Raw genomic sequence first — 26,774 nt, 5'->3', positions numbered from 1 at the left:
TAAATGGGTTAACAGGGAACGTACGGTATATTTTTTTCTCAACATAATGGATTCCTTGCTCCTGTGAATGAGGCCTAATAATTAAATACTGGAAAGGATGTAACTGAGTGGCCATTTCTGTCCAGAGCTAATAAAGGAACTGTCTCTGATGGAGACAGATACAGTGTACTTTTGTAGTTCTGGCAGGCTCGTTGACATGTCTTTTGAAGTTGACATGTCTCGGTGCTGAAGATGACAGAATATCAATTTTGCCATAATTTATTCAAGTATGGTTATTTTATATTTCACATATCTATTTGTATGTTTGTTCTGTGAAAACTTGGATTTTCTACAAAATCTTGATAGTTGTAATGTCCAATTCATTTAATTTCCTCTTTGAGGCAATTGCCAAGGTATCACAACTTAGTGTTTTAGTTGAATCTAGGAATATAGAACAATTTAAACCAATATGGATCCACATTTTCAGAAGACTACCAGTTTAATATTAAACTAAAACTGTATTGGGCAACACATTTCAATTTAACAACACATGGTTACATATTGTTTGCAAAAAATAGTACTTCAGCAACATCAGGCTCTCCCCCCCACCCCAAAACAACAACAACAAACACACATGCATAAAACACCAACAAAAATAACAACAACAGAATAGAATAAAAATTGATTTCAACAACAAAGTGAAACAAGGTAATCTAAATATAAAATTAATATTTGCTGGAAGTATCTAAAACAAATGCATGCTTGGTACATTTGATTTTAGGGAGAAAATGCTTATATTTAAACTGCACTAGCTCTAAACATATGGCCTGTAGTTATGTAGGAAGATATGTATCTCCTATTTGCAAATTAAGTGCAAACAACATGCAAATTGCCAGCACCTGTTAATGTGTTCTTTTCAGCTTGATACTCTACCACTTAAGTGAATAAATTGCTGTAGAATTATACACCAGTCAATGAATTTCCATACATTTGTATATTTGGACTGAACTTAAAAAACCAGTCAATGAAATTCTGTACAATATTAAAACACCACTAATGCCTTTGTGTGGACTTTTACCAAACCATTCATGAATTGTTCCCAAAAAGTATGCATGTCCAAATCCTAATATTTAATTTCAAATGCTTTTAAATAAACACGTACAAGTAACTTGATATACATATTGACATTGAAACCATATTATGCTTTATTGCAAGTATTATAGAATCCATATAAGACAGGCTCCATTTAAATTTTAAATAAATGATCACCTGTAACGCCTTTTATGCCTTTTACAATGTGAAATATATAAACAGTAGCTTTGCGCTTTGATTTACTGGGGGTCATCTTTGCATATATTAAGTTTAACTTACAGCAAGATAAATGGCAGGTTATATTACTGCCCCTGAATCAACAATGTGCAGTTGGGTTGTACAATAGTGTCAAGTTACATCTCAACCATTGAGCACTGGTGTTTGCTTGCAATTCAATCATTCAAAGAACTCCCTGACTTAGCTAGCTATTGCATACAAAATGCATTTTGTCCTGCAAATATTTTTTTTTTGTCTCTTGTCATTAATACCTGGATTTTTTTTAAGTGTGTGGACGTGTGAACATTGTGTTTGTTATTCATTTAATGCTTATTATTTGCAATCCCTGATTTTCTTTGTTCAAGGTGATTAATGAGATAAAAAGAGATGCCCATTTTTCAAGCCTACTTCGGGCCAATTGGCTTGAAACTAAAGATCCAAAAATTATTCACAAAGTAAAAAAAGTATTCACATTGGCTTATTTAAAACTTCTGATAGAATAGTAACATTATATTAGACGTTTTCTGAGAAAACGGGGCTTAATGCATGTGCATAAAGTGTCCGCACAGGCTAATCAGGGACAACACTTTGCGCTTTTATGGTATTTTTCATTTAAAGGAAATCTCTTCTACACAAACACCCAGTTAAGGAGGAAAGTGTCGTCCCTGATTAGTCTGTGCGGACTTCACAGGCTAATCTGGGATGCCACTTTATGCACATGCATTAAGCCCAGTTTTCTCAGAGTGCGACTCTTATGTTAGCTCTGAATTTGAGTTTTTTTTAACTGAGCCTCATTCTGGGAACACTTCGCTTAATGCACATGCGTAAAGTGTAGTCCCAGATTGCCCCGTGCAGTCTTAATGCACATGCGTAAAGTGTAGTCCCAGATTGCCCTGTGCAGTCTTAATGCACATGCGTAAAGTGTAGTCCCAGATTACCCCGTGCAGTCTTAATGCACATGCCTAAAGTGTAGTCCCAGATTGCCCCGTGCAGTCTTAATGCACATGCCTAAAGTGTAGTCCCAGATTACCCCGTGCAGTCTTAATGCACATGCGTAAAGTGTAGTCCCAGATTGCCCTGTGCAGTCTTAATGCACATGCGTAAAGTGTAGTCCCAGATTGCCCTGTGCAGTCTTAATGCACATGCGTAAAGTGTAGTCCCAGATTGCCCTGTGCAGTCTTAATGCACATGCGTAAAGTGTAGTCCCAGATTGCCCCGTGCAGTCTTAATGCACATGCATAAAGTGTAGTCCCAGATTGCCCCGTGCAGTCTTAATGCACATGCGTAAAGTGTAGTCCCAGATTGCCCCGTGCAGTCTTAATGCACATGCGTAAAGTGTAGTCCCAGATTGCCCTGTGCAGTCTTAATGCACATGCGTAATGTGTAGTCCCAGATTGCCCTGTGCAGTCTTAATGCACATGCGTAATGTGTAGTCCCAGATTGCCCTGTGCAGTCTTAATGCACATGCGTAAAGTGTAGTCCCAGATTGCCCTGTGCAGTCTTAATGCACATGCGTAATGTGTAGTCCCAGATTGCCCCGTGCAGTCTTAATGCACATGCGTAAAGTGTATTCCCAGATTGCCCTGTGCAGTCTTAATGCACATGCATAAAGTGTAGTCCCAGATTGCCCCGTGCAGTCTTAATGCACATGCGTAATGTGTAGTCCCAGATTACCCCGTGCAGTCTGCACAGGCTAATCAGAAACAACACTTCCTGCCTTTTGGTTTAAAGAGACTTCCTTTGAACACAAAATTCCATAAAAGCGAAAAGTGACATCCCTGATTTGCTTTTATGGTTTGCGCAGGGGGGTAACACTTCACACACCTGCTTAAAGCCCAGGTTTTTTAGAACACTGCTTACAGGTTTATTCAAGAGCTTGTTTTGATGAATCAGGCATGTAAAATGTTGTCCTTTTAAAGCAAAGCATAAGTCTATGTCAACTTGTGGTGGGAATGGAAACCCAAATTGAGTATAATTTGATTTTCTAAACGCATGAAATCAGATTTTTGCCATAGAATGATATGTGCGCCTTTGTGTGCCTTCAGTATTGTGGGAGATAAACCTTTGAAAGAGATCTGTCAAATTGATAAATATTTTGGCCTCAGAAAATTGGGCCAATTGTGCAAGGGTTTGGGTGCAGACATAGACTGCTCTGGTTAATTTTATTCAAGGCATGCATGTGTCTCCATAGTTTGTTTTCTAAGGTAACTTAGAGGTATAAGTACTAAAAATATAATACAAGTGTTTTATGCATTATATTTGATAATTGTCAACTTGTATAGCAGGGTAGGGAGAACTCAATGAGATGTTATTTCTAAAAAACAATGTTTTTTGTTTATAAACCTTAAATTGGGATCATTTAAGCCTTTAAGTGCGGGAATCAAATTTTGAAGGCCTTTGCAAACAGTTTGGATCCAGATGAGACGCCACAGAACGTGGCGTCTCATCAGGATCTAAACTGTTTGCTATTCGGATAGTATTCTTTGAAAAAAATCGAAGAAAATGCTAATTTTAGAAATTCAGCAGACGACATTTTAGCAGAAGACAAATTACCCAGCATGCAAAGGGTTAAGCAGTCGTTTGGGGGTAAACCACTTGAGACTGAGAATGAGGACCCAAATTTGACACACAAAAACTGACTACAAGATATATTGGAAAAACTGTGGCCAAAATGTTATTTGTTAACCTAGTTTTTTGTTGTGTATTTTCAGGTGCAACAAAGGAGCTGGGGACGGCCCTCACTAGACTGTGTATGCGCCACAAGGCCATAGAGACAAAACTGAAGAAATTCACTGGGTAATCAATAGATTAGGTCACAACAAATTGTGCGGCGTTCTGGTATCACAGGGCCTAATGAATTTGCATAAAGTGTCATCCCAGATTTGCCTGTGCACTCCACACAGGCTAATCAGGTATGACACTTTCCACTGAAAATGGATTTGTGTTACGTAGAGACTTGCTCTAAATGAAAAATACCCTTAACCCTTTCAGCGCTGGAACCGAATTTTAAAGGCCTTTGCAAACAGTTTGGATCCAGATGAGGCGCCACAGAACGTGGCGTCTCATCAGGATCCAAACTGTTTGCTATTCTGATAGTATTCTTTGAAAAGAATCTAAGAAAATGCTTAATTTAGAAATTGAGCAGACAACATTTTAGCAGACAACAAATTTCCCAGCATTCGAAAGATCGGGGGTATATTGTTTTTTGCCTGTCTGTCATTGTATGTGTCTGTGTGTGTGTGTCCCAAAACTTTAACCAAAATTTTAACCTTGGTCATAACTTTTGCAATATTGAAGATAGCAACTTGATATTTGGCATGCATGTGTATCTCATGGAGCTGCACATTTTGAGTGGTGAAATGTCAAGGTCAAGGTCATCCTTCAAGGTCAAAGGTAAAAAAAACAAACTAAAAAACTTTAACCCAAACTTTAACCTTCTTCATAACTTTTGCAATATTGAACATAGCAACTTGATATTTGGCATGCATGTGTATCTCATGGAGCTGCACATTTTGAGAGGTGAAAGGTCAAGGGCAAGGTCATCCTTCAAGGTCAAAGGTCTAAAAAAATATTCAAAGCGGCGCATTAGGGGGCATTGTGTTTCTGACAAACACATCTCTTGTTTAAAGCCATATTTTGCAGTCAAGTATTTTGTTTTGTAGTTAAGTGTTTCAAACCTTAGAAGGAAGTCTTTTAAGATTAAGTAGAAAGAAGTTCTTGACTTCTTTTAAGAGTGGAGTATAAAGTCTACTCTTGTTTTGACACTCAGCTACTAAATTAAATGTATCAACTTGATTTGATTAGCAAATGAAATGTAATTGTATTTTACACTAAATTTGTCCAGTAGGATTAGGTTCTATAGATTTCACTATGTAAGAGCCACTTAGTTGATATGTTAGATCATTAAGTTAATCGGAACAGAAGGCCTTAAACTTTCTTGCACTCGGGAAGCCGATTTTTTTGCCCCATTACCCCAGCAAAAAGTTTATACTAATATTTCCAATTTGAATATGCCGTGAATAACTAAAGTTTCTCTAGATAAACTTGTTTTTGGCTGTAAAAGTAAAATATCCAGATCGCAATATTTACAAAACTTTATTATATGTTTCATGTAACTAATATTATTAAGCATACACTGCATAACTTGGCGGAAGCTCGCAATCAGACGAATTGCTGATAATGCATAAAATTTAAGTGCTAAGTTGACACACATTAGCTGGTCATGATTTATAAATGGTAAACCAAGACCCATTTCAGTAGCTCAGCTTGCCAAAGTGATGTTTCACAAAGCGATTTTCAGCTTTACTTACTCTGTTATTCCGCTGATTTTGTAATCTCCTCACAACAATAACAAACATCTTAAATCAGCTACTGCGAGGAATGCTGTTCACAGAGCCTGTTCATAAGGCGAAGAAAATAATAATTTCAGAATTTACTTGTAGTGGTCTTTATTATCTGGTTTTATAGCAATATTTAGGTCATATTCTTAAATGCAACAAGTGTCTTATCCCAAATCCAGGCCTAATATGCCCATATATTTGTTTGACTTAGTGATGTTTTGTAATAAAAAGAATTACTCTTAAAATAATGAGTTTCTAGTTGTAAATTCATGTAAACGATAATATATGTTCATGTTAGTAAGTTGCTGGTTTATATAAGTTTTATACACCAACAATTGCAAAAATTCCCGGTGTAAACCCTTGCATGCTGGGAAATTTGTCGTCTGCTAAAAATGTTGTCTGCAGAATTTATAAAATTAGCATTTTCTTTTTTTTTTTTTAAAGAATACTATCAGAATAGCAAACAGTTTGGATCCTAATGAGACGCCACGTTTTGTGGCGTCTCATCTGGATCCAAACTGCATGCAAAGGCCTTCAAAATTCGGTTCCAGCACTGAAAGAGTTAAGTTAATGGACTTCAAAATTTCAAATTGTACAGGTATTTCCAAAATGATGAGAAAAAGCCCTAAATTGTATGAATATAGTTTTATGTGATGGAAAATCTGCATAATCTGTGGTATCAACCACATTTATGTTGCTACATACAAATCCGGCTTGTTTAAGTTTTATTAAAGAAATTGTAAAAAACAAGCCCCAAAACTGACTTGCATTACTGATTATTATGACTAATGTGATAAAGTTGACCAAGTTATTGTACATTTAATTGATCAATTAAGTTATAGTGAATAATAAACATTAAACTCAAAGGCTAACATATTTGATGTCATATCTTATGTCATGAAATGGAAAAGCACTTTATGCAAATATTTGAAAAATTCTTTCTTAAGAATCTAAATTTCCATTAATTAATTCATATCCACTAAGCAAGTGTCTGGTTTGTGCATTGAATTGTAAATGGCTACTGATGTTGCATGAAATATTTGAAATTTAAAGTTTCATAATTCGGACAGGGCACATTCACCGGTTAAAAATGTGTCACAATTTTTGTTTCTTCAGAAATTAAATGGAACTATTGCTGTCGCTAAGTCAGGGACTATTTCTTTTACTGCATGGGACTATATTTTAGTGTAAGTTGTGAACTGCAAAGAGCATTTTCTTGTCTACAATAGGACAAAAAATAGTCCTTAGTCTATATTTGATGTGGTCTACTCAATGTTTTTATGTCCCCCACCACTATAGTGGGGGACATATTGTTTTTGCCCTGTCTGTTGGTTTGTCTGGTTGTGTGTTTGTTTGCCACAAGTTTAACATTTGCAATAACTTTTGCAATATTGACGATAGCAACTTGATATTTGGTATGCATGTGTATCTCATTGAACTGCACATTTTGAGAAGTGAAAGGTCAAGGTCATCCTTCAAGGTCAACGGTCAAATATATAGCTTCAAAGCGGCGCAAAAGGGGACATAGTGTTTCTGACAAACACATATCTTGTTCCAGCGATTTTTTTCCTTCTTTATAAAGTACCAGTAAACGGCACTTTCCCAATTACGAAAAAACTACAAATTTCCCAATTGCTGTCCAAAAAATTCCCAATTTAAGGTAAAAAAAAATAAAAATTTTTTTTTTTTTTTTTGGGGGAAAATGCAACATTTTGTTAGTTTCCCTATGCAGGTCTATGGTTTGAACCTAGGTAAATGTAACATTGACAGCTTGAAAACACTTAGTTCTAAATTTTAAAGTATTTGGGAGCATAAAATCAAACACACCAATTTCCCAATATGAGGGTTTCACGACGCGATTTTTCCCAATTTTCAGGCTTTCACGACTTAATTTATTCCCAATTGGACCGGTACAGGTACTTTTCCCAATTGGACAAAAAAAATCGCTGTGTTCTTATAAAACCTTTGTGTTTTTATTCTTTTTGTATCATATTCAAGTGATAAATACCTGTAAATGAGCCACATTCTGAGAAAACTGGGCTTAATTTACATGCATAAAGTTTCGTCCCAGATCAGCCTGTGCAGTATGGATTTTTGCCTAGAAGTGAAACCCTTTAAACGAAAAGTTTCATAAAAGCATAAAGGGTCATCCCTGATTTTATCGCCAATACGGACTGCTAATCAGGAGACAACATTTAAACTTACATGCATTAAGTCCCATTTTCCCAAAATGAGGCTCTTATTATAACTTAAATATTAATCAAACCATTTTCATTGTTCAATGATTCATGATTGTAGAACTATCCTTGACCATCTAGTCAGCCCACTACAAGAATGCATGGAAGAATGGAAGAAAAACGTTATACAACTTGATAAGGAACATGCCAAAGGTTGGAACATAGTTTGATAAGAAACATGCCAAAGGTTGGAACATAGTTTGATAAGAAACATTGCCAACGGTTGGAACATAGTTTGATAAGTAACATGCCAACGGTTGGAACATAGTTTGATAAGGAACATGCCAAAGGTTGGAACATAGTTTGATAAGAAACATGCCAATGGTTGGAACATAGTTTGATAAGACACATGCCAAAGGTTGGAACATAGTTTGATAAGAAACATGCCAATGGTTGGAACATAGTTTGATAAGGAACATGCCAAAGGTTGGAACATAGTTTGATAAGAAACATGCCAAAGGTTTGAACATAGTTTGATAAGAAACATTCCAAGGGTTGGAACAAAGTTTAATAAGAAACATGCCAAAGGTTTGAACATAGTTTGATAAGAAACATGCCAACGGTTGAAACATAGTTTGATAAGAAACATGCCAAAGGTTGGAACATAGTTTGATAAGAAACATGCCAAAGGTTTGAACATATTTTGATAAGGAACATGCCAAAGGTTGGAACATAGTTTGATAAGGAACATAAGACTGTAAGAAATTTTTAGCTCACCTGAGCACAATGTGCTCATGGCAAACTTTTGTGACTGCCGTTTGTCCGCCATACAGCGTGCCGCGTCAACATTTGCCTTGTTAACACTCTAAAGGCCACATTTATTGTCCGATCTTAAGAAAATTTGGTCAGGAGATTTGTGCCAATGATATCTTAGACGTGTTCAAAAATGGTTCCAGTTGGTTTTTCCATATATGACTAAAGTAAAACCTTGTTAACACTCTAGTTTAATTCGGAACTTGCCAGTCGTAAAACAAAGTTTGATAAAGAACATTGTTTAATTAGGAAAATATCAAGGTTAAGAAATCTTTTCATAACGAGCACTTTTATGAACATTCTAAACATTACACACAGCAGTTAGTGATAAGGAACATTTCAAAAGTTAGATATACCCAGTACTTTAATGAGGAAAATGCCAAAAAAAGACATAGTTTGATAATGAACATGCTAAACATAAGACATATTTTGCTAGCTAACCTTGGAACATTTCAAATGCAAGACATTGCTTGATAAGTAAAGTGCCGACAATAAAGCATAGATTGATAAGGAACATCTAAAAAGTGGGACATTTTTTTTTTGGGGGGGGAATATAGTTTTGGAACATGTTTTTATGGAAGTTTTACTTATTATAAATAAATTTATAAACCCATAAAGCTCTTATGTAGATGACAGACGATAGTATGAAATTTTATGAGCTTGTGCAAATGTGTATGCTGTTCTAGTTAACCCTTAAAGCGCTGGAGCTGAATTTTAAAGGCCTTTGCAAACAGTTTGGATCCAGATGAGACGCCACAGAACGTGGCGTCTCATCTGGATCCAAACTGTTTGCTATTCTGATAGTATTCTTTGAAAAAATTCGAAGAAAATGCTAATTTTAGAAATTCAACAGACGACATTTTAGCAGACGACAAATTTCCCAGCATGCAAAGGGTTAATGCTCTGTTTGGCTCACACAATTTCCTGCCAAGGATTTGGGATGTGGCATTTGTATGTGGTATAGTATTTAATGTATGCTTTGACAATCCTTGATGTGGTCACATTCCTTGTTTGGATTATTATAATAATTGTAATAGTAGTGGAAGAACACAAATGCTACAATTAGTAATATTTATTATGCTAAATGGGTGTTCATATATTTAGACAGACAACACAATAAATACTGCACCAAACTTTACTGGAAATTATTCTATCACTGGCTTGTTTAACTGTATTGACATTTTCCTTATGTGTACTGTCTAACTTTTTACTCATTTTTTTAATAGAATAAGTTTAACCTATTTATTTAAGCTCATTTACATGGGACGGGCAAGGCTTATTGTGTATTATGTTGAGACACACTGGAGTCCGTGTCCTTGGCGGAACCAGCACTTGGTGTTTTCGGAAAATATCTGAGGAACTCTCAAAAAAAAAGTTCCCAATTGATAGGTGTACACCATATCCAAAATGCCACAGCGACCCTTAACCCTTTGCATGCTGGGAAATTTGTCGTCTGCTAAAATGTCTTCTGCTGAATTTCTAAAATTAGCATTTTCTTCGATTTTTTTTCAAAGAATTCTATCAGAATAGCAAACAGTTTGGATCCTGATGAGACGCCACGTTCCGTGGCGTCTCATCTGGATCCAAACTGTTTGCAAAGGCCTTCAAAATTTGGTTCCAGCACTGAAGGGGTTAATATAATTGATTAAGACTGCTTAAAATGTTTATGATTAAAGTAAATACATGAAAACACTGAACATTGCATGTTGAATGTTTCCGACACATGTAAGATCTTCAACAGAAATGTGATTTTCAGCTATAAATTAGAAATTCGCCTGGGTACAAAACAGGCCTTGTACAAAACAGCCTGGGTACAAAACACGTGTAGACCTGGATAAGACATTGCAGTTTGTGAGATTTCCCTAGAGTCCGTAATTAATGTATAAATACACCAGCAGATCAGAATAAGGGGTACTGGTAGGTCTGGTAATGAAATGATTTGCTTGTGGTTATCTTCTGAAAATTGAGTACTATACTGTAAGTAATAAATGGTATACTGTTATGGAGTGTAAAATAGTTGTTGGGCATTGATCATTCACACCCTGTAAAAAGAAATATATCTTATTATCCCGAATAAATGAAACCAGGATGCTTTTTAAGCTCATCTGAGCACATTATGGTCATGTGAGCTTTTGTGATGATCTTTTGTTTGTCATGTGTCATGGGTTGTGCGGCGTCAACATTTGCCTTGTTTACTTGAGCAACTTACGGCCTTTCAGGCCCTCATGTTTTCTTAATGGAGACAATAAATGCAAGTAAATATGGTCATATTACTTTTTCAAAATCAGGTAAAACGATGATGAATATGACAACTAAAGAGTTCCGAAGAATTAGTACCATAAAAATAATTGAAAGTATCATTTGTTCAATTCATTTTTCCTTATAGTTGTGTTATGTGCAGCAGAAAACTTCTTCCAGTACACTACGTGAACACTATTTGGAAATTTCCATTATTCTGCACAGATTTATTCATTGGATGCTTTTTTTGTTGTGCAACAAATAAAAGTAATTGAAATTTCAATATCGGCATGAACTTAATCAGCTGTAAATTTAATTCAAGTAAGCACGTTTTGTAAATTGCAGATTTTGCGTATTTTCTTTGTAAACTTGCGTGCATATTGCTGTTTTAAGGAACATTTTTTTAAATAATGAAGTGCTTTTTGCAAACGTCCTTTTGCACATTTTCGTTTTGATTTGATTTATGTGTTTACTTAGTGATTGTATGGTTGGCAGAACTACTTAATAACAACCCTTACATACACAATAAGTCCCCATGCAGTTACAATTACCAAAGTTTATAAAAGCTCCATCACAATTTCACAAAATGCAAGTATCACTAAGCAATTTGCATGACAAACAGGCTATTTATAGGGATGACTTCCATATGAGGATAAGTATAGGTAACAGAGAATTTTTGTTGGCAATCTTTCTTAAAAAACATGTTCAGAGATACGAGATAAGATCAAAATAAAGAGTTTTTCATGGGGAACATTGAAAAATAATTGTGTAGGGCTTTAAATAATGTTTGTTAATAATGGCAATATCATAATTATAATAATAATTATTATTATTATTATTATTATTACTATTATTATTTCTATGACTATTATTAATTTTATAGTATAAACATATATTATTGTTATTTGTTGTTATCACTATTATTACTTTTATTACTACTACTACTACTACTACTACTACTATTATAATTATATTTTGTTATATTATTATTTCTTTTTCAGATTACAAGAGAGCCAAACAAGAAATCAAGAAATGTTCCTCAGACACTATGCGACTCCAAAAAAAGGTCAAAAAAGGTATGCACAGAAAAAGCAAACACGCTTTCCCCACCCACAATTAGATACAAGTAAATGTTTCACTCCCCCATCCCCTACAAACTATCTGTCTGTTTTAGATGTGCTAGGTGCATACAAAGATATGAAAGAAATTAACTAACAACAATATCTTAAGATCTTCTTTCTGATAAAACACATTTCAGTCAGGATTTAGGAAAGTTATCTTGGTGAAGATATTATACAATCTAATAAATTTTAAATTTAAGTATTTCTTGCCAAAACATGATAAAAAGGGCTGACATTAACTCTAAATTGCTGTTGAACATTATTATTACAACTTTTTTATAGCTGTGTTTATAAATAATTTAAGTTCCTCTTGCTTTGTAAGTAAGCTGTGAAATACAATGTGCAAACAAAATATTATCATAAAAATGCTTTTTTACTTGGGCATCATTTTATTTCATTTAATGTTTTTATATAGTATTAGTTTTAGGTTGGACTTTTATGAATCATGTAATCATTTAAGTATCTTTGCTTTTTTATGTTGGGTCTGTGTATTGAATAGTATTTGGTTATTAAGTGAAACATTTACCAAGTGCATTTGCATTTTTTGTCTTAACCAATTAAGCTTGATATTTTATTATTATTAAAAGCTACTAAGAGATAACGTACAAAATGCATTGAATTTATCATTTTTGCCTCATTTTTATTGATGACCACACATAATTTTAGTTGACCTTTTATAATATATAATATTATACTATACAAGAAAGTATTTATCCAATTGAAAGTAAGATTGTGTGCTTTGATGAAATGAGGTTAATGGCAGACGGTGAGACCACTCACTGTTTCCATAATAATTGAGCCTCGCTCAAAACGATGCGTATTGCATGTGTGTATAGAATTGTCCGAGATTAGCCTGTGCAGGCGGCACAGGCTAATCAGGGACAACACTACACTATTATGGTAATTTTGGTTTAAAGGATTCTCCTCTTAGCAAAAAACCAGTTTAGGCGGAAAGTTTTGTCCCTGATAAGCCTGTGTGGACTGCACTGGCTAATCTGGGACAATACTTTACCCACATGCATTAGACCATGTTCCCCCAGAGGGAGGCCCATCATTTGATATCGTGCAAACTCCTATATAAAACAAAATGAAAATAATCACCAATTAAAGATCAAATTAAAATGCCATATTTTGCGAATGGACTCATTTTCATCAACGAAAAATATAGGCGTCTATAGCATTCAGCAGGTTGTCCAAAATGTATGCCTTTGATTCTGACATATCTTTTTGAATGTGAACCTAATTCATCTAAGATATTGAATTAAGAGTCAGTTTATTTCCCTGTTTATCAATGTCTCTTGTTTGCACAACAGAATATCAACAACAGTTGCTTCAACTGTCTGCTATGTTAAGTCTCAGAAATCAATGAAGTCATATTGATTAACAACAATGTCTTGTCCAGAAATCTTAACTTAAATGGTGTTTGGCCATAGATTATTTGAAAATAACCCTAATTTAGTCGTAAGTTACCATAGTGAGAGACACAATGAGTATGTATCTGAGACTTTTAAAAACTTGTGTATTTGGTTGCATTGCAGGTTTACAAGGAACTTGTTGTCCAATCGATTTCTTAACCCTTTGCATGCTGGGAAATTTGTCATCTGCTAAAATGTCGTCTGCAGAATTTCTAAAATTAGCATTTTCTTCGATTTTTTTCAAAGAATACTATCAGAATAGCAAACAGTTTGGATCCTGATGAGACGCCACGTTCTGTGGCGTCTCATCTGGATCCAAACTGTTTGCAAAGGCCTTTAAAATTCAGCTCCAGCGCTTTAAGGGTTAACAGTAAAATGTTCTGAGGCTGCAGTTTTGAAGGCTGAATATGGTACAAGTGTGGCTGATATTAAAGTTTATTTTTAATTTCCCATAACGATATCAATTAATACGACACACGAATGCTAACTAGGTACATGAACATGTATTGAAGATATTGTCCCTCAAAAAAACAAAAAAGAGCATTTTGTATCATGTTAAATCTATGTTAGTAGACCACATCTAGCATTGAAATTGTGGCTATTGCTATAAGGAACATGATTGTGTATGTTTTAACTTTATTTTCTTTTAAATATTGTATGATATATGTGTTGCTTTTGAGGGTTAATGGGCTTTTTAGATGGGTAGCACATACACCTGTTTATCATTCAGTCCTTGATGCACAAGACTTGTAAGCCTTCCTTGACTACAAGAATTGTCAGGAAAATGATACTGTTTATTATGTGAGGTATTTTATTGAATGTGAAATGTAAGTTTACAATTTGCTGTGTGTCTAACGGGCATTTCTCTTAAAAATCATTAATTAATAAAAAACAATAATTAAATTATCAATATTATCATATGATGTTCAAGACTTCTTCAAAAAGATTTCTCTGCACAGAACAATTTGTTATGTCACCTTTATAAAGTAGTGAGTCATTAGAATTTAATATAGCAACAGATTCTGTGTAGATGTTTCTCCCTTAAATTCTAGAGGGTCCTTTTGTCAGTAGAGATGCTGTTACCATAGTTTCCATGACATATTAGGTTTACATAGCCGGCTAGGAAATTGAAGATCTATATAAAGCCATCTCTTATTATTGTAACAGCTATTTTCAGATTCCTAATACCTGTTTAGTCAGAGATATATCATTATATGGATTAGCGATACAAAATCTAACTATATTTTCTAAAACTTAAAAAAATCAACTGTCTAGTGACAATCCCATTAAGATTTTTTTGAAGTTTGTTTTAATTAATTTGCATACTTTTTATTATGAGGAAAACAAAATAGTTTATTTGCTTCTTTCTTATGTTAGCAATTGTTTGTTGAATTATTTTTTATTACTGTGTGTTTTTACACTATTTTGCCAGTCGGTCGTGTTTTTGTCTCTACTTGCATTGTCTTGTGAAACCACCTTTATTCTTTTCTGTCCTGTTCGATTTCAAATGAGCTGTGCTCTGTGAAAAAGGGGTTTAATGCATTAGCGTCAAGTGTTGTCCCAGATTAGCAGTCTGCAGTCTGCACAGGCTAATCAGGGACGACACTTTTGGTCTAAACAAGATTTTTGCTAAGAAGAGACTTTCTTCAAACAGAAAATATAACAGCGGAAAGTGTCTTCCCTGATTAGCCTGTGCAGACTGCACAGGCTTATCTGGGATGACACTGTACGCACATGCATTAAATCTTCTTTTCACAAAGCACGGCCCATATAGAAATGAGCCTTGTTCTGAGAAAACTGGGATAAATGCATGTGGGTAAAGTCTCATCCCAGATTAGCCTGTGTAGTCCTCACAGACTAATCAGGAACAACACTTTTTCGCTTTTACAGAACTTTTCGTATAAAAGAAGTATCTTCTAAACAAAAAACTATTCTAGGCGGAAATGGTCATCCCTGATTAGCCTGTGATGACTGCACAGACTAATGTGGGACATTACTGTAGACACATGCATTAAGCCAGGCTTTCCCAGATACTGGCTCATTTATGAAGTATGTTGCTGTTTTCGGCAACAGTATTTTAATGACAATCACTGCCAAATCATCCATTGGCCTTTGCTTATTTTTTTTACCCCTATAGACATTTTGTTTGTATGATATTCTGTGTTCCTCACTCATTTTGCTCTCCCCGCAAAAAATTGTCTTTGCTGCAAAGTCAACTTAGGCCTGAATTCTTTCAAGATCCAATAAGTTTCTCATTGAAAGAAAATAGTGTTTTTTTGCCGAACATTTTAATGCTACTTAAACTTGTACCATTTTGTGATTATGTGCCAAATATGTGACAATGTATCTCAAATAAGTTTATTTGAATATGAACTAAAAAAGTTTGACCAAGATTAATGCATTTTTTCCACCAGTTGTGTTCATGTACAATTTGGTGCCAAATTTACCATACTGTGTTGAATTTTTTCTAATTTTTTTAGGAAAAAGTTGTAGAAAAATAATTTTGGTTATTTGTTTTTATATCTATGTCCCCCCAGACACTTATAAATCCGTCTGTCAATCCATTAGATTCTGTCTACAGACAAGAAATGATTTGTAGAAAGTAATATATTGTTATAAAACATGGTTTTGGGGTGTGGTGGGGTGGGGATATTCATCACAGCAGTACAGTAAGAAGGCAGTCATTAATGGCAAAAAACAATCTTGACATGGCACAGGGAAGCTGTCCTGTAAAGGACGTGTAAACACCACAATGTCACGCTTTATGTTTTATTTTTCTCAACAGCTGCCCAGAATGGAGGCAACTCTACCTCGCCATTGTGGTTTGACGAAGGCATGTTGTGATCATGTACCATAGAATCTCTTTTCTTTGTTATTATCAGTTATATCACTCCACCGGGCTGTTCTACCTAGGGCCATTATTTGGAAATGCCATAATCATTTTTAGCTCGGCGTTATCAGAGAAAACCCGAGGTATTGTCATAGCCAGCTCGTCCGACATCCGCCGTCTGACCTCCGCCGTCCGCATCGTGCTAAAACGTTAACATTGGCTCTAAAATCAAAGTGCTTCCACCTACAACTTTGAAACTTCATATGTAGATGCACCCTGATGAGTTCTACATGCCACACCCATTTTGGGGTCACTAGGTCAAAGGTGAAGGTCACTGTGACCTCTAAATAAAAATTATTCTGACAAGCTTTCACTTATTCAAAACTGCACCCGTAGCCGAGCGTGGCACACGTTATGCGGTGCTCTTGTTAGTAAATTATAATCAGGTACAAAAAAAACAAAACAATTTGATACCCATGTGTAATATTTTTAAGACACAAACAGCAACAAAAAAAGCAAAAAACAACAATTATTAATTGCAAGTGCTCAGGACATCCTTATAAATGCCCATAGAAAAATGAGTGCTGTTAAATCAGCCATAAGGGTTTGAGTAGTATTTATTCAGTTGTATTAATTGTTATTTTCAGGAAGTAGTAAGCTCAGTTTAATGGTCTTTAAGTTGCTTGTGTCTGTCAGTCTGCTAAAATCTGGTCTGTAATTATAATTTCAAATTGAGGAAAGTTCAAATACTGTTACGTTAAATCACACAGCAGGACAACAGTTATTGACTGTCAGCATAAGGGATATACCTTTATGGCATTTAACCCTTTCATTGCTGGAACCGAATTTTGAAGGCCTTTGCAAACAGTTTGGATCCAGATGAGACGCCACAGAACGTGGCGTCTCATCAGGATCCAAACTGTTTGCTATTCTGATAGTGTTCTTTGAAAAAAATCGAAAAAAATGCTAATTTTTAGAAATTAAGCAGAAGACATTTTAGCAGACAACAAATTTCCCAGCATGCAAAGGGTTAAGGAAATACTGCAACAGTGCAAGAGAGATTACTCCTGCAAATAATCTCTAACATTTTGTTCTGACATCAATCACATACAGTTGAGTATTGCTCTGGAAAAATGGGGCTTAATGCATGTGCGTAAAGTGTTGTCCCCGATTAGCCTAACTAGGGACGATACTTTCCGCCTATACTTTACCCTTTGCATGCTGGGAAATTTGTTGTCTGCTAAAATGTCGTCTGCTGAATCTCTAAAATTAGCATTGTCTTAAAAACAAAATCAAAAAATACTATCAGAATAGCAAACAGTTTGGATCCTGATGAGACGCCACGTTCTGTGGCATCTCATCTGGATCCAAACTGTTTGCAAAGGCCTTCAAAATTCGGTTCCAGCACTGAAAGAGTTAATATTGTGTAAAAGAGACTTCCTTTATATAAAACAATCCATAAAAGCAGAAGTTTTGTCTCAGATTAGCCTGTGCAGACTGTACAGGCTTCTGGGACAACACTTTAGGCACACATTAAGCCCTGTTTTTGCAAAAGCGAGGCTGATATGTTTTTGGATAAATTCTGTGCAATCTTAGCCCGATGAAATAATCTTAAGATAGAAGAAACACACTTCAAGCTCTGTTTGCGAAATTTATAATTATTAATTTTCTTGATGATTTGTTATAATTTTTATGGCAAGAGGTGAAGGCATTTCCATATGGCCTTAGGTAAAAAGCCCTCCTGTTTTCCTGTATTTTCATTGTTCCACGGATTTCACTTTGACATTGTACCTGTGAAGACATATTGTTTCATTTGTAAGAAACAGGTATCATTACTAACGATCTCTAACTGTTGTTAATTTTGTGCCTGTTCAGAAAAGAGTCATACTCTAGGAAATCTTAGCTTAATGTGGGGCTCAATGCTTAATGCTTGTGTGTAAAGTGCTGTACCAGATCAGCCTGTGCAGTTTCCACAGGCTAATCAGGGATTACACTTTACACATTTACTGGATTTTCTGTTAGAAGAGACCCCCTTTAGAAGTAGACATTCCATTAAAGTGGGAAGTGTCTTTCCTGATCAGCCAGTGAAGACTGCACAGGCTAATATTGGACGACACTTTATGAACACACATTGAGCTAAATTGTCCCAGAACAAGGCTCGTATGTTTTTACTGTTTTGTGTGCAAACAAAGAATCAAAGATTGTGTATCAATGTCATAACCCATTTATGCCTAGCATCTAGAAAAAAGGCCTTTGCAAACAGCGTAGACCCAGATGATGCAGCGTCTCATCTGGGTCTGCGCTGGTTGCTTAAAGGAATTTCTGTAAAAAATATTCCAAATATAGAAATAAGAATACTAGAAATCCCTAATTTTGAAAATAAATTGACCCAATTTAGAAGGATAGGAGAGTCAAATAGGCATAAATGGGTTACATGTGACACGCAAAGCTAACTGAGATGTGCTTCATAATTGTATCCAGTGACAAGACATGAAGCATGGGCTTTGTTATTTGCACGAAAAAAACATAATTATGTGAATATTATTTGTCTGAAACAAATTTTCGTAGATTTTTGTTGGTCAGCTCAACCATGAAATTAAATGTTGAACGAATGTTAACGCCCATAATCCCTATATGATCGGAATAAATAATCACATATTTTACATGCATACATGTAGCATGCTCCCAATTTTGTTTAATGCATTTAAATACAGCACCTTTATTTATAACAATTATTGTTTAATGACACTAAAAATTATCCAGTTATGCACTGAATGAGTCAGTAACAATGTATTCACAGTGCTGCGTATGTAGATCGATTTCATAACTTAAGTACGTCCATATTTTGTTGTTGATGTGTCGTCTGCCTTAGAACGGTGAATTTCTGGGTTCATCCCCTGGGTTCATTCCCTGGGTTCATCTCCTGGGTTCATTCCCTGGGTTCATACCCTGGGGTCATCCCCTGGGTTCATACCCTGGGTTCATACCTTGGGTTCATACCCTGGGGTCATACCCTGGGTTCATGCCATGGGTTCATCTCCTGGGTTCATGCCCTTGGTTTATCCCCTGGGCTCATTCCCTGGGTACATACCCTTGGTTCATCCCCTGGGTTCATGCCCTTGGTTCATCCCCTGGGTTCATGCCCTTGGTTCATCCATTGGGTTCATCTCCTGGGTTCATACCCTGGCTTCATCTCCTGGCTTCATCCTCTGGGCACATTCCCTGGGTTAATTCCCTGGGTTCATTCCCTGGGTTCATTCCCTGGGTTCATTCCCTGGGTTCATTCCCTGGGTTCATTCCTTTGGTTCATTCTCTGGGTTCATTCCCTTGGTGCATTCCCTGGCTTCATTCTCTGGGTTCATTCCCTAGCTTCATTCTCTGGGTTCATTCCCTAGCTTCATTCCCTGGTATTCCCTCGGTTCATTCTCTGGGTTCATTCCCTGGGTGCATTCCCTGGCTTTATTCCCTGGGTTCATTCTATGGGTTCATTCCCTGGGTTCATTCTCTGGGTTCATTCTCTGGGTTCATTCTCTGGTAGCATTCACTGGGTTCATTCCCTGGGTTCATTCTCTGGGTTAATTCCCTGGTAGCATTCACTGGGTTTCTCTCCTGGGGTCATTCTCTGTGTTCATCCCCTGTGTTCATCCCCTGGGTGCATTCCCTGGGCTCATTCCCTGGGTGCATTCCCTGGGTTCATCCCCTGGTTGCATTCCCTGGGTTCATCCCTTGGGTTCATTTCCTGGGTTCATCCTCTGGGTGCATTCCCTGGGTACATTCCCTGGGTTCATCGCCTGGGTTCATTCGCTGGGTACATCCCCTGGGTTTATGCCCTTGGTTCATGCCCTTGGTTCATCCCCTGGGTTTATGCCCTGGGTTCATGCCTTGGGTTCATGCTCTTGGTTCATCCCCTGGGTTCATGCCCAGGGTTCATCCCCTGGGGTCATACCCTTTGTTCATCCCCTGGGTTCATGCCCTTGGTTCATCCCCTGGGTTCATGCCCTTGGTTCATCCCCTGGGATCATTCCCTTGGTTCATCCATGTTCATTCTCTGGGTTCATTCCCTGGGTACATCCCCTGGGTTCATACCCTGGGTTCATACCCTGGGTTCACCCCCTTGGTTCATATTCTGGTTCATCCCCTGGGCACATACCCTGGGTTCATCCCCTGGGTTCATCCCATGGGATCATTCCCTGGGTACATCCCTCACCCTGGGAGAAGTCTCAATATCTTTGACAAAATACAAATGAAATGTGAAATGTCAGCTCCACCAGCACTGGTTTGCACAGACTTTGAAATCAAGGTTTATCTTGAATAGTGCTTTTTAATCAAGGTTTACCTTGAATATTGCTTACAAATCAAGGTACATTGAAATGTGCTTAAAAACAATTTGGAGTGCTAAGAAGTGCTTATTTTTAGTCCCCTACCGGTTTCACCGGAGGGGACTTATGGTTTTGTCTCCGTCCGTCCATCCGTCCGTGCGTCCCTTGGTCTGTCACACTTTTCTGGATCCTGCGATAACTTTAAAAGTTCTTAATATTTTTTCATGAAACTTATAACATGGTTAGATGTCAATATGGACATTATGCACGTCATTTCATTTCGTTCCTACGTCAAAAATTCTGGTTGCTATGGCAACAAATAGACTAGAAATACTGCTGAAAATGGTGGTTTTTCTGAATGATGCTATAACTTTTAAAGTTCTAATAGTTTTTCATGTAACTTGAAACATGGATAGATGGCAATATGGACATTATGCACGTCATTTCATTTCGTTCCGACGTCAAAAATTCTGGTTGCTATAGCAACAAATAGACTAGAAATACTGCTGAAAATGGTGGTTTTCTGGATCCTTCAATAACTATTAAAGTTCTTAATATTTTTTCATGAAACTTGAAACATGGATAGATGGCAATATGGACATTATGCACGTCATTTCATTTTGTTCCTAAATTAAAAAAATTTGGTTGCTATGGCAACAAATAAAAAAAAAATAATAAGGAATTTCTGACAATGGTGGAGTCGGTAGGGGACTTATATTGCTTGACAATAGTTGTGTTAAACTATAGTTTTGAATGCGTAGAAAGTGCTTGAAAATGAAATTATGACATTTAGATGTGTTAAAACAATTTAATTATTTCCAAACTTTCATCCTATTTCTCCGCATATTGAGTTGATAATATTTATCGCTTCTCCTGAAAGCTGTTTTAGATATACCATCATCGTCCTTATAACATAGAATTAACTTCAATTTAATACATATTGGACACCTCATGGTTACTCGAACGGCAAACCACAGCAACAAGTCTGTTCTGCCCAGGAAACAGACTTTTAAAGTGCTCATTATTAAACCTTTAGCCCTTTTGATTCTATGCATTATGCACACATAGGTTGAATTGTATTTTATAAGATATGATGTAGCTTTATTTTGAAGCATGCATTTCTAGCATGCTTGCCTTGTTTGTACACAGCGTATTACCCCCTTGGTTCAAAAAGGTACCATTTGCCACTGAAATTAGAAGGCACATGGTACATTTTTGTACCAATTCAGGAATATTTTGTGAACAAGTACATCATCTTTGGATGGAAATGCGACGTCGCATATCAGGATTGGCTTTAGAGCACAACTAATAACATTTACTTTGAGAATTTTGTTATTCTTTATTTTCTTTTTTCATGTCTCAGGTGAAATGTTTCTTTTTCTTTTAATTTTTGTTTTACAATTTGTTACAAAATTATGTACTTATTTATATTATTTACTTGATGTTTTATGTATATGTTTTATTCTATACATGTTTAACACAATTCTTGAAGCATACACATATATATTTTCTTTCTTTCTGTGTTCAATCTATTCTTTTAAGAGTAACCAACATGTGCATACATTTATTGAATGGCAACAATTTGTGTGCATGAGGCGTTCGTTCTATTAACAATATTGAATTTGGCTGCTGAGGCTGTTTATGATAAGCTGATACCGAAAAACTACTATAGCATTGATTTAAATGTCATATCTCATCATGAGACTTTGTAACATTACTTCATTTATTCATTTGAAATCATGTTTTTGTTATGGGTGCTCTTTTTATGCATTTCTATTTATAGCACTGATCTATATTTAGCTTAACATTTCTATTTATAGTGCATCCTTGACCTATTTTTAGCTTTGATGTGGGAGTGTGTTACTATTTATAGATTATTTGGGTCTATTTTTAGGGAAGGCAGACATGCAGCTTAGGTTGGAGGGCGCAATGCAAGATGTGAACGAGAAGTACATCGCTCTTGAGGAACAAGAGAAGAATGCGCTTCGGACAGCATTGATAGAAGAGAGGGCCAGATTTTGCTTGTTTGTTTCGTGCTTAAAACCTTTCGTGGTGAGTGTCTGTTTTGCTGGAACTTAAATATTGATGTTGCAGGCGATCATTACTATTGAACAGTTGTCAGTAAGTTAGAGAACCAATATTATATCATAAATAAAGACGATTTAGTTGCTGGCTGTTTTACTTTAATGGCGAGTCAATTTGTGGTTTTCTGATTTGGAGATAAAGAGAGGACTTTGCGTTGGTCATTTTCCGATGAGTTTGGTCAACCCGCAGTCAACCAACTGAATCAACAAAAATTGATGTCGCAAAAAGAATAGTAATTTTACAATATAAATCAGTACATATCAGTACATATAAAGGGTCAGCATTGTTTGTACCAATGAATTCCATAGTACTTTTTAAAGATATGGCGATCAGGGTAACAACTTTTTATCAAGGGCCTGGTACTGAACACGGCTCACATATTTGTTGTCTCCAGAATGAGCAGTTAGGTCTGCTGACTTAGGTGAAACACCTCCAGGAGTCCACACAGGTTTATCAGGGACACCACTTTCCACTCTCATGGAATTGTGCATTTAACCCTTTCAGTGCGGGAACCGAATTTTGAAGGCCTTTGCAAACAGTTTGGATCCAGATGAGACGCCACAGAACGTGGCGTCTTATCAGGATCCAAACTGTTTGCTATTCTGATAATATTCTCTGAAAAAAATCGAAGAAAATGCTAATTTTAGAAATTAAGCAGACGACATTTTAGCAGACGACAAATTTCCCAGCATGCAAAGGGTTAAATGAAGTGTTTTGTGTCCTCAGGCAGATCTGGGACAACACTTTATGCATTTAGCTCTGTTTTTCCAGAGCTAGGCTGTTTTTTAATTTTATTTTTAATATATTCTGTTCCTAGGATGAAGAGGTAGGCCTGCTGACGGAGGTTACACACCTTCAGGAGATCATGGACAGCCTGTGCATGCAGGCAGACAACCCGGCCACCCTGCCCCCGTCCAGTGAGCAGGTCATCATGGACTTGAAGGGTGTCGACGCCACAGCCTACACCTTCCAGGTACGGAAAAGTAGTGGTCTCTGATCTCATGGTTCTTTTGTTTTCATAGAATGAAAACGGAGAGATACTTAACGTAAAGAAATAACCCTCGTAATATTGAAAAAGGGTTTAATGCATGTTCATAAATCGTCCTTCGAGATGAGTCTGTGCAGTGCACACGGGGTTTTAGGGATGTTACTTTGTGTCTAAGCTGGAATTTTGCATACAATTCTTATGCCCTTCAGTGAAAGGTCAAGTTCAGAAATTTTTGGTCAGGAATTTGTGTTTATCCTATGAGGTTTTTGTCCCCTACTGGTTTCACCGGAGGGGTCTTATGGTTTTCGCTCTGTTTGTCTGTGAGTCTGTCTGTCACACTTTTCTGGATCCTGTGATAACTTTAAAAGTTCTTCATGAAACTTTAAACATGGATAGATGGCGATATGGACGTTATGCACGTCATTTCATTTTGTTCCTACGTCAAAAATTCTGGTTGCTATGGCAACAAATATATAAACAATATATAAAAAATTGTACAATTGTGGAGCCGATAGGGGACATATATTGCTTGGCAATAGTCTTGTTATGTCTGGGTCTATTTTAAAATCGCTTCAGACTGAAATTCCCCATAACAGACCATTTGTCACGTACAATTCTCATGTTCATAGGTAAAATGTCAAGGTCAAAGGTCCTGAATTACATTTTGGCTTTCATATTTTAATTTGTGAGTAGATCGTAATGTTATATACCTGATATTTATTCCTAATGACCAGACAATATAATCAATAACAATTATTATTCACTTCAGTACAAGGTAAAGGTCACAAATTATGGTTAAAGGTCATGAATGTTTATTTCATCTTGTAACTTTTGATGTCCCTAGGATTTAAATATTTTTGTAGATTTTTATTGTAAACATATCTAAATGCAATATTTGAAATGTAAGTTTGTAGCAGAACAAGTACAAACATGTTAATGTGTTGGGCATTGTTGTAATTGATTTCCATTAAGTAATGTATTAATTCATTTAAAAGTTATTTACCTATGTTTCTGTTGATTTAGTTAAAAAAACTTTTTATTTTCTACCTTGCAGAAAAATATTCCCAAGATTTTGGTTGGGTCAAAGGTATATTTCATTTACCCACACAATATATACCTTCATATCTTGCCTCTGCAATGTTGTCGAACTGGAATTTTGCAATATTTGTACTACCTATGGCTATAATATGGTCAGGGTCATGAAAACTTGGGTCTTGTTCCATATGCGGCCTGCATAGCTCTAGATAAGCCTGCGCATCTGCAAAGTCTGGTCAAGAGCTAGCCTGTCCACTTATGTGACCACAAAACCTGCTTGACTTTATAGCGGACAACATTGGAAGATAGGCCATTTCATCGCCTGTATTTTTGGATCATCAAACAATATATTCTTGATTAAAGTTTACACAGACAGACGCTCCTTGTTTTTAGCTCTACTGGCCGAAGGCCTGAAGAGGTTATGTCATGGCGTGGTTTCCGTCGTCCGTGCGTGCGTGCGTTAGACTTTTTCTTGTTTACGCGATAAAGTCCACAGTTTTCATCCGATTCTTTTCAAACTTGTTCAGTGTCTTTATATTAATGAGGACTCGAACCCTAATGAAAATGGGTTACATCAGAGTATAAAGTCCAGAATTATCTCCCCTTGAATTTGAGAAAATTGTGAAATAAGGCTTGTTTACGCAATAAAGTCCACAGTTGTCATCCAATTATTTCCCAACTTGCACAGTGTCTTTATCTGAATGATGAGTCAAACCCTATTGAAAATGAGCAATATCGGAGTTATAAGTCCCGAAGGCCGGAAGAGCTTTTGTCATGGCGTGGTTTCCGTTGTCCATTCGTGTATGCGTGCGTTAGACTTTTTCTTGTTTACGCGATAAAGTCCACAGTTTTCATCCGATTCTTTTCAAACTTGTTCAGTGTCTTTATATTAATGAGGACTCGAACCCTATTGAAAATGGGTTACATCAGAGAAAAAGTCCAGAATTATCTTCCCTTCAAGTTGAGAAAATTGTAAAATAAGGCTTGTTTACGCAACAAAGTCCACATTTTCATCCAATTATTTCCCACTTTGCACAGTGTCTTTATCTGAATGATGAGTCAAACCCTATTGAAAATGAGCAATATCAGAGTTATAAGTCCAGAATTATCTCCCCTTGAATTTGAGAAAAAAATGAAAATTCAGTTTTTTTATGTGATAAAGTCCATAATTTTCATCCAATTCATGGCAAACTTGCACAATGTCTTTGTATCAATGAGGACTCAAACCCTTTTTTAAAAAGAGCAATATCGAAGCAATAAGTCCAGTATGACTTCCCCTTGAATATGAGAAAATTTTGAAATCCCGCTTGTTAAACAATTAATTCCACAGTTTTCATCCAGTTATTTCCAAATTTGCACAGTATCTTTATATCAATGAGGACTTGAATCCTATTGAATATGAGCAGTATCAGAGAAATAAGTACACAATAATCTCCCCTTGAATTTGAGAAAATTCTCCTTGTTTGCGCGATAAAGTACACAGTTTCCATCTTATTCTTTCCAAACTCGCACAGTGTTTATAGCAGTAGAGCGATTCAGGCCCTCATGGGCCTCTTGTTTCCTCGTATTAGAGATTTGTTTCTGTTATACCACTATTTTGTGTTATCAAGTTAACTTTGATACGTATTTTTTTTTTAAGCAAATTAAATATTGTTTTGAAGTGCAAAGAGCGGTAAATATTGGTACCGCAGACATTAAATATAATGACACAGAGGCCTAATGTTTTTTATAGTTGACAGAATTTGCAAAGTGATAAATAACTCTTGTCCAAAAATGTTATATTTTATAAGATTGTCAATATTGAGAAAACATTTTCACAATAGATTTTATTGCTTATATTTGATATTTTTTTAAATCCCATAGGTTAGTTTTAGTTTCATGATTGGACATAATACTTTTAAAAAAGGTTAACACTTGTTTAATTTAAAGTTTATACTCACAATTTGCTGTTTTATATGGTTTATTTGTCTGTTTTTGCATGTTTAAGTTGTTGAGAATGTAAATTATTTTTTGTTTTTAACATTACACTGATGTAAGCGTAAAGTAACACTACGTATGTGGGTAGTTTGCCCCTGCACACACCTGACAACAGTAGATGAAAAAATAATTGTTTGCTTAAACTGGCG

General features: G+C 36.1%; 1 protein-coding gene across 7 annotated transcripts in view; it reads left to right on the top strand.

Moving 5' to 3' along the window:
* Window positions 1-26,774, top strand: part of LOC127844679 (protein MTSS 2-like) — a 100,771-nt gene that overhangs the window by 52,074 nt on the left and 21,923 nt on the right. For 5 of the 7 annotated variants that reach the window (XM_052375097.1, XM_052375091.1, XM_052375094.1 and 2 more), the window contains exons 4-10: window positions 3,999-4,083; window positions 7,926-8,017; window positions 11,857-11,931; window positions 16,177-16,224; window positions 22,435-22,592; window positions 23,443-23,598; window positions 24,668-24,700. In XM_052375097.1, coding sequence (XP_052231057.1) covers window positions 3,999-4,083; window positions 7,926-8,017; window positions 11,857-11,931; window positions 16,177-16,224; window positions 22,435-22,592; window positions 23,443-23,598; window positions 24,668-24,700 — 647 coding nt within the window. The remainder of the gene's footprint in view (window positions 1-3,998; window positions 4,084-7,925; window positions 8,018-11,856; window positions 11,932-16,176; window positions 16,225-22,434; window positions 22,593-23,442; window positions 23,599-24,667; window positions 24,701-26,774) is intronic. The other 2 variants (XM_052375093.1, XM_052375092.1) reach the window with 2 other exon arrangements.

This window comes from Dreissena polymorpha, chromosome 9 (genome assembly GCF_020536995.1).
Source record: "Dreissena polymorpha isolate Duluth1 chromosome 9, UMN_Dpol_1.0, whole genome shotgun sequence".
Lineage (NCBI taxonomy): Eukaryota > Metazoa > Mollusca > Bivalvia > Myida > Dreissenidae > Dreissena > Dreissena polymorpha.
Note: the sequence above shows the minus strand (reverse complement) of the source record. Positions and strands in the feature narration are given on the sequence as shown.